Here is a 13,857-nt window from a genome sequence, read left to right on the forward strand (position 1 = left end):
AAAAACTCATTAGAAGTTCTGGAAGGTAAAGGACCTACAGAAGTCTTTTGAAGCTGCATTCTGCCACTCAAGATAAAGACATGAGTGATAACAATGATGTATGTTGATCCTTCTCAAGGACCTCATTCCACACCGCTCTGGCACTCCACAATACACAGAAAAGGTGCATTAATTGCCAAATATCTAACTAACACACCTAGATAACAGCCAGCAGAACACCAGGCAATTATAGAAAGCACCAACACCATGTACTTGAGGTAGTCCTACACACTAAAGAAACCATTCCAACTACAGCAATCAAAAAAGATTTACCAGCACAGCCCATAATGATCCAACACATGGACCAAGAGAAACCTCCTGAGCATCCAATCCTCCAGAATTTCTCTGTGTTGTAATAAATACGATTTACATCAACAACAAGCACCCAACAATATGGCTCCATGACAGAACATGAGGGACTGGTGTTAAATTTAGCTCCAGAGTACAAGTCAGATGAGTTGGTGATGAATGAGCAAGGACTGCAGATTCTGATGCAAATTTTGTAGCACTTCTGTAGTGTGGGAATGATTTAAGTAAAAGTTCTGGAGCACACTGCTTCTGGCAACTTTTGCAATTTTATCACAAGCCTTGTGCTTTTTGGTTCTCCACTGAAAACCTTCATTGTTTGGAGTCAAGTGAAACTTTCCATTTTCATTTCTCCAGAGCTAGCAAGGCAATCAAGGCAGCACATGTCACAGTCATAATTTCTGAAGGCAGCTCGCAGAGGTCATTGTTCTGATCTTGTCAGCACTCACTGCTGACAGTAACTGAGCTGGGAAAACGATAGCAGATCATTGACACTGGGTGGGAATTCTGAAGTGCCCTTCAGCTTTTCCCTCTATGAAGGCAAAACTACATGGCCAGGCAACAGCATGAGGGGTTTGATGTGCTACGAGCAAGAACTTTTCCCTGAGCCAGGTGCAGATGTGCCAGCACCAGCTCTGCCTGCACAGCTTAGCTCGCCCTACACAGCATCCCTGGGGTTTCCTCTAACCTGTGCAGGAAGAGTGTGGAGGTCTGTAAGCAGCTCTCTGTCCTCCCTGTTGTCTTCTGTGCTGAACGGATCCCAGTTTCAACAGATGCCAAGCACTAAATATGCAAGACTTCCATGAAACGTCCAGGGGAAAAGAGAAAATGTAAGATGAAGGAAGTTACACCTATTGAAGATAAACTGCTGAAGCAGCTCAGTGCAGGCATGAAAACCAGCTGCAGTCACCATGTGATACTGCATCACTTTCTGTGATTACATAACTAAGAACCATACAGCAATGCAGATAAGGGTGAGCACCTTAGAGTTACAATTTCTTGTCTTCAGCCTGCAAATTTCTCAGGCTTTAAGCTACAGAAACTGTTTTCTATTTTTGTGACACTAAAGGTGACCACTCGTCTTTCAGGGGACTCTCCTGCTCGTCATTCATTTACTGCATGAGTAAGACAAACCCTTACCTGACTGGAAGCCAGTGCTGAGCTGTACCTGCTGATGGAACAGACACAGAACCCAGCCTGAAGAAGCACCATCATCTAACAGCACGAACCACACAACTGAAACCAAACAAGAAACACCCTTCAAACCTTCTCCTTTTACGTTCCCCCCTGAGCTGCACCTCTAGAATAAAAATAGCAGATGTGGTGCTACAAACCTTTGGTTAAACTCTGCCCTCTGCAATTGGCCCCAGGTTTCTGGCTTTGCCTGCAGAGGGCTGAGGCATTCACTGTGGACCAAATCCTGGATAGGCTCCCTCACAGCTCCATGCACATCCAGTACCTGCTGCCTGTGGGTCCTGCCCTGTCCCATCACAAACAGCCCCTCGTGCTCCAGGTGAGCCCCCTCGGGGCTGCTCACCCAGCACAGCCTCAGCCCAGGGAGCCTTGCTGTGCCCCAGCCAGGGCTGCCAGAACTGCCTGTCAGCTCCTACACATCTGGGAAAGGAGAGCTGCAGAGCTCAGGGATGGAAACTGACTTGGTCTGTCGGAGGAGAAGCAAGGTAGAAGATGATCAGAGAGGGCTGGAGCACCTCCCCTATGAAGACAGGCTGAGGAAGTTGGGATTGTTCAGCCTAGAGAAGAGGAAGCTCTGTGGTGACCTTACAGCAACTTTCCAACATCTGAAGGGGGCCTACAAGAAAGCTGGGGTAGGGCTTTTTACATGGGTGTGTAGTGAGAGGACAAAGGGCAATGGTTTGAAGCTTAAAGAGGGGAGATTCAGGTTGGACATTAGGAAGAAGTTCTTTCCTGTGAGGGTGGTGAGATGCTGGAACAGGTTGCCCAGGGATGTTATGGAAGCCCCCCTCCCTGGAGGTGTTCAAGACCAGGTTGAATGGAGCTTGGAGCAACCTGCTCTGGTGGGAGGTGTCCCTGCCCATTCAGAGGGGTTGGAACTGGATGATTTTTAAGGTCCCTTCCAACCCAAACCATTCTATGATTCCATGAAAGCTCTGTCAGAAGTTACAAACTGATGACAGAAGAAGGCAGCCAGCAGGGCAAGGCCTGGGGCCACCCAAAAGCTGTGCTGTGGCTGCAGTCTCAGAGGGACACGGAAATGACTGACTCTGAGCTATCTTTGCTGAAGTCTGTTTCGTTTCCCTAAACCATTTTGTCACTTGAAATCGACACTCACATGCTTTGCATTTATGCAGCAATCATTAAAGGATTCTACATTTCTTCTAAAACTTTAAACAGAGAGAGCTTCAACCACCAAAAGGTACATTCAAAAAGCATTGGTGGAGCAGACCTCGTTTATCTAAAACAGGTGCAACCAGGACAATATTTTAAATTTAATATGTTGCTATTTAAAGTTGATTGTATCTTTGTATTTTATATTTATATCAGTAATAAGCAGCATTACATGTAGGGTCCATTGGTCCCACTCCCTAAGGCTGCAGCAAAGAGCATAGAATCATTCAGGTTGGAAAAGACCTGTAAGATCATCCAGTTCAGCCTTTAACCTAACTACTAACTCAGCTCTACCAGCCCACTGCTAAACCATGTCCCTAAGCACTGTATTGAAACGATCTTTAAACACCTCCTTGGACAGTGATTCAACCAGTTCCCTGGGCAGCCTGTTCCAGTGTTTAATAACCCTTTCTGTAAATAAGTTTTTCCTGACATCCAACCTAAACCTCCCTGGTGTAACTTGAAGCCATTTCCTCTCATCCTATCACTAGTTCCTAGGGAGAAGAGCCCAACCCCCCTGGCTCCAACCGCCTTTCAAGCAGCTGTAGAGAGTGAGAAGGTCTCCCCTCAGCCTCTTCTTCTCTAGACTAAACAGCCCCAGTTTCCTCAGCTGTTCCTCATAAGGTTTGTTTTCCAGACCCTTCACCATCTTCGTTGCCCTTCTTTGGACCTGCTCCAGCAGCTCCATGTCTTTCCTGTATTGAGGTACCCAGAACTGAACTCTCTACTCCAGGTGTGGCCTCACCTGCTCCACCTCTTTTGCCTGCCATCATTCCCCATCTTCTAGGTCATCAGCCAGGTGGAGAGAGGACAGGGAGCCCTCCATGCCAGGATTCAACTGGAGCCCCAGTCTTACTTGTGACCTGCCAGGGGATTTACATCCCTGTCTGGGGGATGCAGCCTGTGATGAGACCTCCTCACCAAACCAAGGCACATCTCTAAATTAGGAAGGGCATCACCCTGGCAGTAACAAGGCCAGGAATCACTTTTGTACAGAGGGTGATATTTGCCACAAGACTCACTGCAAACAATCCAGTAACTATGTTTTTCAAGACTCATTCCTCTCCCAAGTGATCGGGACAAAAAGCCTCATATACCACCATATACCACCAACATTTATTTGAGAAAGCAATGCAAGACTTGCCTGCAAAACAAGTACTTTTCTCTGTGATCCATCATGCCTCAAAGCACAGAAGTAATAAAATACTGCTGAAAGGGGAATAGTCTGACAGCTTCCAAAATACTTTAAATTAATCTATGAAGCCACATCAGAAGTTTTGGGAAATATAAAATATAAAAAGGATATGACAATCACATGATCTAAAGGCTATGTGATTGATAATATTAAAGCTAACATACATCAAGTTACTAAAAAGGGAGAATATTTTCCTGTTGATAATGTTGGTTGCATAGCTTTTCAATTATTTTTCCTTATTAGCCAGAAAAGGTTTAGAATTTCAGGAGAATTTCCATTTTACTGCTCCTGGAGATGCTGAGGTATGTGCCTGCAAGGTGCCCATCTCAATCAGGCCTCTCAAAAACTATAAAGTGTATTTAACTAAACCCTTCTTATAGTTCTCAGAGCAGACGCTACTACCCATCCCTTTAAAACCTGCCCACATAATTGGTTGGTTTGGGATGGAAATGTTTGTAGGGTGTGACAGGAGGGCAGGGACTTCCTAAAGTTCATTTGCTGCTGGAGAAAGTTTCTGTGTCATTGGAGGCTGAGGCTCCCATGACCTCCAGGCTGCTGATTTCTGTTCCCCAGCCAAGGTCTCTGCCCCAGTTGTGTGGCCAGAGTCAGCTCCATGGTTTGTGCCCTCGAGCTCTCCCAGCAGGATGGGAAGACCCGGGGCAGAGCTGCCTGGGATGCAGCCTTGCCAAGGGTTCATATGGTGAAACAATTACTCTTCTAAAGCAGTAATTGTTAAACTGGCTACTGTTCAACAGCCCTAATCTTTATCTTCTGAATCTGAAAGTCTTTGGCAGCACCTGGAAGTTGCTTCTGTACACTCAGTGAGGATTGCTGGTTTGCTGCCTTCAATTGTTGAAGTGTGACAAGGCTTCATGACAGAACACATGACTGGAGGCAAACTGTAAGAGAAATGGATGACATTCTTTGTCATTTCACTCTTTGGAGTGAAATTTTATCTGAAATCTGTTTTGGTTTGGTGGGTTTTTTGGTAGTGGAGGAAGGGCCCCAGGGGGGACTCTGGTAAGAAGCTGAGAAGCTGCCCCTGCTCCAAACCAGCCAAGGAGCCATCAGAGGGACAACAGATGAACCTCTGCCATGAACATACGCAAGAAGGGATGTAACACCTGAACAGAGGAGCACTTAAAGAAAAAAAAAAAGATCTGTGCAGGGGAAGGAGAGTTGTGCTGGTGGTTGGTGAGGAAGAAGGGGAGGAAGGTGCCCAAGCAGAAGTTTCCCTGCAGCCCATGGTGAGATGGCAGCTGTGCCCCTGCACTCGTGGAGGATCGTGGTGGAACATTCTCTGGGGTCGCGAGGAGGGGTGAACTTGGCCAGTGGACTTGGATTTTGTGGCCAGAGGATTTGCTGCCAGTGGGCTGGGATGGTGCAGCTGTGGAAGCCCCCGGGCCAGGGGAGGTGCCTGTTCCCGAAGCCCCCGTGACTCTGGGCAGCGCTGGAGCAGCTCCGGGGCTGGTGGGAAGGACTTGTGGAGGAGAGGTTGGTGGAGGACTCTGCCATGGGGGAAGTCCCCTGCCCGTGGGGAAGCAGGGCAGGACTGTGAGGAATCCTTCTTCCTGAGGAGGAAGGAGCAGCAGGAACCACCAGCCTATGAACTGACTCTAAACCCCATCCCCCTGTGTTGCTGGGGGGAAGGAGGGAGAGAAATGGGGATCAAAGTGATTTGGGCCTGGGAAGAAGGGAGGGATGGGTTATGTTGGGTCCAAACCATGACAAAACCACATCCAGGTAAAAGGAGGAGAGATTCACTGCATGGCATGCATTAGCTTTCAAATACCTGATTTCATTTTTGGAAGCTCAAGAAACAAACCAATAGTATCACTTTAACCTGATTTAAGCCATTTTCTCTCAACATTTTAAAAATATATTTTCAGGAAACTGGAAACATTCTGAAAGGGTTCAGGCTAGACAAAAGCTGGATATGGTTTGTTTGTATGAAGAAGTTTGTATACCGAGAGATTCGGCAGCAGGAATGTGCCTGTTTCAGGAAGTACCTAGTTCTCTTATTAAATGCTGCTTCTTTCTGTTTTTCAGAACTTGTGTAATGCATTACATTTATTCCTAACTCAGATGCAACAAATTTTCCTTGTGTAAACAGATCTGGATAGTTTGCAGAAATATGAAACACACAGATTTTGCTAAGCCCTGACTTCAAATTATTTTCAGTCCTACATGTAAAGACTACAAACTGATTTAAATCAACATTAACTTATATTGGAAAATATTAAAATTGGAATATTTACCACTTTCAGTAATAAAATGAAGCTCACTATAATTAAATTCTGTATTTGGGCACACTAGAAATGTGTTTCCCCAACCACTTTTTGAGACATTGCTCCTAATTACTCTCTGGTTGCTCACTTGTCCCTTGTTTCTGTCCAAGAAAAGTAATCAACTAATTATGCCTCAGCCCCTAGAATTACAGAATCACTTAGGTTGGGAGTACCTTGGGCAAAAGAAATTAAACCCTTGGCACTAATTGTTGCTGCAAGTCAGTGTGAGGCACAGCATCTGTTCCTGCACACCAGGAGGTTTTGACTTGGAGCAAGTACAAAATCCTTACACAGCTGCTGAAGAGAAGGGGTAAGTGGCTGCAACGTTGTGAGTGTCTTGGCATCACCCAAAAGACCTTACTTTGCATTATTCTCCACTGGAACCAGCTCAAGTGCCATTTCCTAGTAGGATGGTTTTGTCAGATATTAATAGATCAGGCCAATCACAAAGTCCTTACCACAGAAAACCTTCTGCTGGCCACAGGTGTCAGGGTCAAAGAGGGGGACAACATCCTTGCCTCTCTCTGCAAAGGTGTCACAAAGGACTTGGCACTGCACCTGCCCCTACCAGACACTGCCTCTGACATTGGTGACAACAGCAGTGACACCAGGAATGAGGAACTGACCTAAACTCATGCTGTTATCAGATGGTGCTGGCAGAACCACCAGGCAGATGTAGCTCTGCACCCTGGGAGCAGGTTAGCACCAGAGGAAGCTTCTGCACTGAGTTCCACCCTGGACATCTCAGGAATAGAAGCCAGACCAAGTTCTGCTGAGGGGCAGGGACAGTCCTGCCGAGCCCTCCCCCTGGACACCTTGCCTGTCCTGGGACAGGTCTCACTCTTTCTGGCCTATTTAGCCAACCCATAGGCAGCCAGAGCACAAATCCAGATGTTTCCCCCAACATGTGTTTCTAGAAGCCTGGTGGCTAAGAGGGTTTCCTGCTGAAACTCTACTACATGCAGTATTTATGGGCTCTCCTACCTTCTGAAGGTCACTGCTGCGAGTGCAGGGTAACCTCCAGCTCCAGTGTCACCTGAGGGAGTGAGGCATAGCTCTGCCTGCTGCCTGCTGCCCTGCCTGCTGCCCTGCCTGCTACCTGCTGCCCTGCCCTGCCTGCTGCCCTGCCCTGCCTGCTGCCCTGCCTGCCTGCTACCTGCTGCCCTGCCCTGCCTGCTGCCCTGCCCTGCCTGCTGCCCTGCCTGCTGCCCAGCACTGCTTTACTGTGCTCGCAGCCGCCTGCCACACTGCAAAAAGTTACCAGAAAAAAAGAAGGAAAAAAAAAAAAAAGCCAGCTGATCAGGAAAACCTACAAGTAAACAGGGTCAGCCCCTCCCTTTGCAACAAGTAGTAAGTATAAGTATAAATACAAGTAATTTAAAAAAAAGCCCTGCAGCAACAGCGAATTTCAGCAGGACTCCCAACGGTGCTTGTGCTGACAGGGATCATGATCTGGCACTGGAGCTGCAGAATTAATGTCTGCCATGTTCACCCACACTGCTGCTTTCTGCTGGGGAGCTGGGCAGCCAGGACAGCCCAGGAAGGTGAAACGGAAAGATGACAGGCAGTGACTTTCAAAATACTCATGTTTTCCACACTGTAGCGCAGCCTCTTACGCAGCGTGAGAAGGCGGCAGCTTCTCGCAGCTCCTCCTCACAATGCAGCAATCCTCAGACACTGCCAGACTCTGCAGCTGGGCAAGCAGTTTTGCTCAAAGAAAATAAATTTTAAAAGTTTAATAATAACAATTCAGGGGTCTGCAGCATGTGCTGTGTAAGGCATGGTCTTCATTCAACCTCCCTCTACCCCATTAATTAAAAAAAAAAGGGTGACAAGTTTGAAATCGCTTATCTGGACTTTTTCAAAAGGATGATACAGTTTTTCCATGTGAAATAATATTTCAACACCCTGGCAACACTGTGATGAAGAGTAAAAAGTTCAAAATCAAACCAAAACATTTGATCCGAATGCTCTTTTTTTTTTAATTTCTATTTTTCCAGTTTGCTTGAAAATGTGAAGTGATTCCTACTGCTGCTGAAGCCAAGCTCAGCCTCTGCCCTGTCCTGCAGGGCAGCCCGAAAGTACACACACCCTGGCGGGTAACTGGAGCCTTGGTGTTCAGCAGCCCACAGCATTTCAAGGCCAGTTGAGGCCAGAGCTCTGGCACTGGTGTGAGTGGAAGAGCAGACTGAAGGGTACTTGAAGAGTAAAACCACAGCAACAACAGGCTGGCAAGAAGGAGAGGGCAGGAGCACCCTTAGCAGAAGGAAGCAGCAGTGATCAGTGAGGCTGAGCCCTGGGCTGGTGGACAAACATGTTGAAGTTCTGGGTCACAGAATGGGTGACAGGACTGAGCTAAAGCAGCACAGGCAAGGACTGGCAGGCTGCACCCTCCTCAACCTCAGGCCAGGCTGTGCCCAGCACAGGGGGATGCAGCACATGGCTAGCAAACCTGTCTGTGGCACTGAACTACTAAAGCCTGCTCTGCAGATGCCCCAGTTTCCTGAGGAGACTCCACCTTTCTCAACAAGCTAAAGCTGCTCCCGTAAATGCTAGGCTGGCTTTCTCTCTCTGTGGCTTTCACCAAAGGCCTCTGGTGGCAGCCCTGTCTGTGCAAAGCTGCCCTCTGTCCATCAGGATATCTCCCCAGCCTCTGCATGGAATGGCACAAGGGAGGTGCCTGATCCTACGAAAGACCCATGAAGCGTTATCTGAAAGAGTACAGGCATAAACTGAGATGTAATCTTGCTGCCACTGAGAAATGACTGCCTGCACTGCAGCTAGATTGCCAAACAGCCATCAGATAACACAGATAACAGGAGCTGTGAGCTCCTGGCTGAGATGAACCAGAGCTCTGTGGGGGCGGGGGGGTCAGCAATGGCACCACAGGACCCCGTACCATCTGTACGCGCTGACCAGCCAACACCAGTGTCCTCTGCCTTCTCACCACCTATTAGGAGCACCCTCACACGAGGCAGCTTGTCCTTTGGACAATTGCTTTTTAAATTGGCAGCATGTGAAGGCAATAGAGGGTGAAGCATCAGGCAGAGGCAGTAACACAGGTTTTCAACAGCAGCTTTTGACCTCGGCGCGTTCTTGCTGTGAACAGGAGTCAGCTGCATTGGGAAACCCGACCGCAGCCTGCCAAGTCTGGCAGCCTGAGGGCTTCTCTTCAGGCAACAGAGAGGGACATGACCTGCCATGGACAATTTAGCCCACTCAGCTTGGAAACGGTTCTTCCCCACTGACTATGGAGATAATGGCTCAGCTTTGAGGACATGACAGCTGTGAGTGGACATCTTAGCTGAGGAGGGATGAACACTTGATGCACCATCCCACATTCTCTGATCTGGTAAGGCAAGCAAGGGACAGCTATTGCAAATTAATTTTGATCACCCAATTCTCAGGCTGGGACTGAGTTCCCATTTGTGAAATGGGTACAAGAGTACTTCCCCTTGTTAAAGAGACGCTACAATTTCCCAAGGAATCCAGACTGTGCAGTGATGAGGGTAATACTGACAATTCAGTTGCATAAATGAGATGCTTTAAGTGACAGAATGGGAAAGAGTTGTCTTCTGTGAATCTGGATGGCAAGAACTGACCATAGATACCTGGCTTAGAGAGTACAGTGTCTTTGGTTTGCCTCTAGTGTTTAGTGATTGCCAAGGACTCCTCTGCTGCTCCACCCCTCTTTGCACAGACACTGTTACACTCAGCTTGTCCCCAAACCTTCACCAACTCCACATTAATTCTGCCTCCCCATTTGAGCAATGGAAAATCATGTTTGTTTTTATGGAGAAGAAAGAGAAGCACCCCAGCTGTGACCTGCAGCAAGCTAACCCAGGGGAAGCTGATTTTCAGCCTCATGCCCCTGCTCCTGGATCTCTGTTACTGTTTTTTGCCCTTTCTTCCTGCCTCAGCTTCTCAATGTTTTACTACATTGAGAGTCTGCAGGCTAAGAGACATATACTGATGACTAATTGTTCTCACCGTGAGGACAAAGATCTCTACTCACTGTTACAAAGCCTGTGTTTCAAGGGGGTTTTCTTACTCCTCCCCCCCTTCCTGAAATAAGTTTTCATCAGCAGTATGCAAGGTTGATTCATCCAAGCCATGGATTTATTTTTTTTGGCGTGTGTTTTTAAGTCTCAAGTCATGGAAGGAGAAAAATTCAGTAGTCGCAGAAAAGAAAGAAAAAAATTGTTTATATTTGTGTTTAAAGAAAAAAGCCCATGGCTGTAACCCCTGGTGTGTTCTGGGGGCATACCAGTTTGATTCCAGATCTGGCAGGCAGGAGGAGTTCCTGGCCATGCTACCTGCTCTACAGCTGCTGCAGATGCAGAAGCCAAAGAGCAGATCACAGAGCATGCCATAAAATGCTGCAAGGACATATGCAAATGTTTTTTTTTTCTTCAGCCTGAATGCAAAAGTATGCACCCCTGAATGCAAAAATATGCACTTCTCTCTTTTTTTTTGTTACCTGTGCTTCAACAGTTGATTTAACCATGCAGAAAAACGACACTGAGTATCACTCCCCTAGTGCTGGACTAGGCTCTACTTACAAAATAGAGAAATGAAATCTGCTCTCACAGATTAAAAAAAAAAAAAAAAAAGTGAAGCAACTTTAAAGTTGAACTTTCACAGAGTGACAGAGGGAGAGCTGTCATGTCAGAAATGCTGTGCCTGTAGCTGTGATATTGCACATCTCCTGAACCTGATGTCATCATGCAAATGCCTGACAGACAACAGCCCAGATCTGGGCAGGAAGACAAGTTTGCTAGCTTCAGGAAGAGGCACTGTGCAGGCATGAAAGGTCACATTGCACCACCAGGGCCCAAATTTGTCACTAATACAGGCTAATCTCAGGATTTAGTACTGAATCTTTCTTATGTCTTTTTTTTCCCTTTCTTTCTTTAAATCCAGAAATGAGAAGAATCTACTGATTGCTGCTTTAACACCTGATCTAATTCCATAGGGTTAGCAGACTCTTTCTCTTTTAGTGTTTTTTTTTAAACAGTCAAAACTCCTTCCTGTTCAACCCTTTTACACCCTTGCCCAGGCCAACTATTCCTTTCAAAAATCTGATCTTTTCATACACATGAAATAGTTTTGTTTTGTTTTTTTTCCAAAAGTCAACAGACAACCAACCAGAAAAGTGTGGCCAGGAACTGCAGCCAACGCTGTGGAAATGTTTTGCTGAGCCTCAGTTAACAACTCTCCCTGTGTCTCTCTCTTTCCAGAAGCAGCCAGTCCTTCTGCCTCTCCCACCAAACTGGAATCAAGCAGCAAAACCATGAGGTGGTGTGGCTTCAAACCAAGAGTTAACAACACGCTTTATTTAGCCTACTCCTGACGTGCGACCTACATCTCCTGGCGATCCAGCACCCAAAGGTATTCCACCACAGCCCCTCTGCATCCCACTATATATAAACAGGAGAAATCCCTCACACTCACAGCACAAATCCCAGGAGAATCTTACAGACTGGTTTGGGTTTGTAAGATGTTTGGCTAGATCATATTTCACAGAATCAGAGAATTGTCACAATTGGAAAATACCTCTAAGATCACCTAGTCCAACCATCCACCAAGGGGGGAAACAACACAACCCACCCAAACAACACAACCCAGTCACCCAAACAACACAACCCACCCAAACAACACAACCCACTCACCCAAACAATACAACCCAGTCACCCAAACAACACAACCCACCCAAACAACACAACCCACTCACCCAAACAATACAACCCACCCAAACAACAAGAACAACACCCTTGGCCGGGCTGCACAGACCCATCCCGGGCACATTAGGGCAAAGCGTGGGGGATGGAGCTGCTTCTGCAGGTAACCCTGACCTTCCTTTCTTCCTCTGGTGGGAAACCAACATATGATCATTTCTGTGCTTGTTTCTAAATGGCAAAGCAGCTGCCAAACTGGTACCCCAAGCCACTGCAAGTCAGGATTCACAGGCTGCCTTCCTCACCACAGTGCGCCTGCAAGCAGCAAGGACATCATTAGCAGGGCCTGGCTCCCTTCGTGGCTCTGCCACAGAGCTGTTGTGGGACTTGCACTATTGTACCTGTGGCTTGGGTGTCCCCAGCACTCACCCTGCCTGGGATGTCTCCCTGGTGAGCTATCTGGCATGGTAGGAACCTGATCTCAGCAGCTGCTCTGGGTTCTGCAAATAAAGCTAAACACCATGTCACCTTCTGGACTTACATCATGACACCAATATGCCAAAACACATCACTGAGGACAGTAAGACTGAGATCCATCAGCTGGTGGGGGAAAATGGAATATTACCACAAGTAGCCTGCAGCACATGCTGTGGAGCAGGTGTCCTGCTGCTAAACAGGAAACAGAAGTGCTGTGGCAAGCGAGGCAGAGATATCCCAACAGCTCTGGGGATGGCAGCTGGAGCTGGTGAGACCATCTGGAACCCTGTGCTGGTGGCTGGCCCTGGGCACATAGCCCTGTGGCCTTGGTGACCATACAGCTGTGTTTGTGCCGAGTGGGGCTCCTGAGAGCAGCCCAAGCCTGAGTCACCCAAAAGGGGATCTCGGGGGAGCCAGGCTGTGTGTGGACACCCAGGACACACAATCCACAGTTCTTATCAACAGCCCACAGCCAAAAGAAACCTGCCAGCACCCAGCTGTCCTCACTAACCTGATCACTCTGGATATGCTGCCTTTTTGGTGCAGATCTCAAAGAAAAACTGATGCCCCTGAAGCACATGAGGAAATACAGAAGCAACGTGGTTCACATGAGCTGTGTGAACTGCACGCGGAGTTGGTAGAAATCTCTGTTGATAGTGTGGAAAGCTAATTGCCATCTGATCTAGGAAGGAACAAATGCAGACCCACCAGATAGAACCTCAGAACTTCAGCCTGAGGCAAGTGGGTAGCATAGGCATTCTTATTTCGTTTTTTTAGGGAAAGTCCATGCATTGTGGGCTGTGCTGAGAGGATGGATAGGTGACAGTCCCCACTGCCTGCCCACTTCTTGGGGCTGTAAGAGCCCAGGCCTCCCTCCCCACCCCAAGCTTCATTATCTATATCGAGAAAACAAGGGCTGAGAGGTAGTACAGGAAAGGGAAGCAGCCTATTCAGGGTCCTAAAGCAGAATAGGAATAAATGGAATGTCTGAAACTCCTGCCCTCAATCCAGGCATCTTCTGGATGCTGAGACCACAACTCAATTCACCTTCTCCAGGTGTAGATAAATCGTGATGCCATTTTGGACTGAAAAGATCCCTGATGTGGCTTCAGAGGGAAAGATATTCCTCAGGCTGAGGTTCTCAACTACTTAAAACACAGCAGTGCCACTGAGCTGGGGCACACATGTTGAAGAGCTTGCCAAGGGCCATGACAGCAGCTCAGAGACTGAAATCTCTGTAGCAGTGGACTGGAGACTAGTGCTGGGCTGGCCAAGGGCATTAGCTAAACTCCATATATCCTTTTTCTCTTGGTGTTAGGACTACTTTGAAAAAAAACAGTGAGCAGCCTTAGGTGCACCTTTGTGGGATGGTACCCAGCACAGCTTACCTGGACAATTAGCTTCTTTTCTTTATCAGGCAGAATTCGGTAGGTGTAAACGCAATTCCGGAACCTGGAACAGATCAGAGGAGTTATGGTTAGACCATCTCCAGAAGGGAATCACACCG

The 13,857-nt window shown here is 47.5% G+C and overlaps 1 protein-coding gene across 4 annotated transcripts in view; it reads right to left on the reverse strand.

Moving 5' to 3' along the window:
• The window catches only part of INPP5D (inositol polyphosphate-5-phosphatase D), a 54,813-nt gene that overhangs the window by 36,353 nt on the left and 4,603 nt on the right, over positions 1 to 13,857 (reverse strand). For all 4 annotated transcript variants that reach the window (XM_051626690.1, XM_051626689.1, XM_051626688.1 and 1 more), the window contains exon 2: positions 13,739 to 13,802. In XM_051626690.1, the coding sequence (XP_051482650.1) occupies positions 13,739 to 13,802 (64 nt within the window). The remainder of the gene's footprint in view (positions 1 to 13,738; positions 13,803 to 13,857) is intronic.

Source organism: Apus apus, chromosome 8, assembly GCF_020740795.1.
Source record: "Apus apus isolate bApuApu2 chromosome 8, bApuApu2.pri.cur, whole genome shotgun sequence".
Lineage (NCBI taxonomy): Eukaryota > Metazoa > Chordata > Aves > Apodiformes > Apodidae > Apus > Apus apus.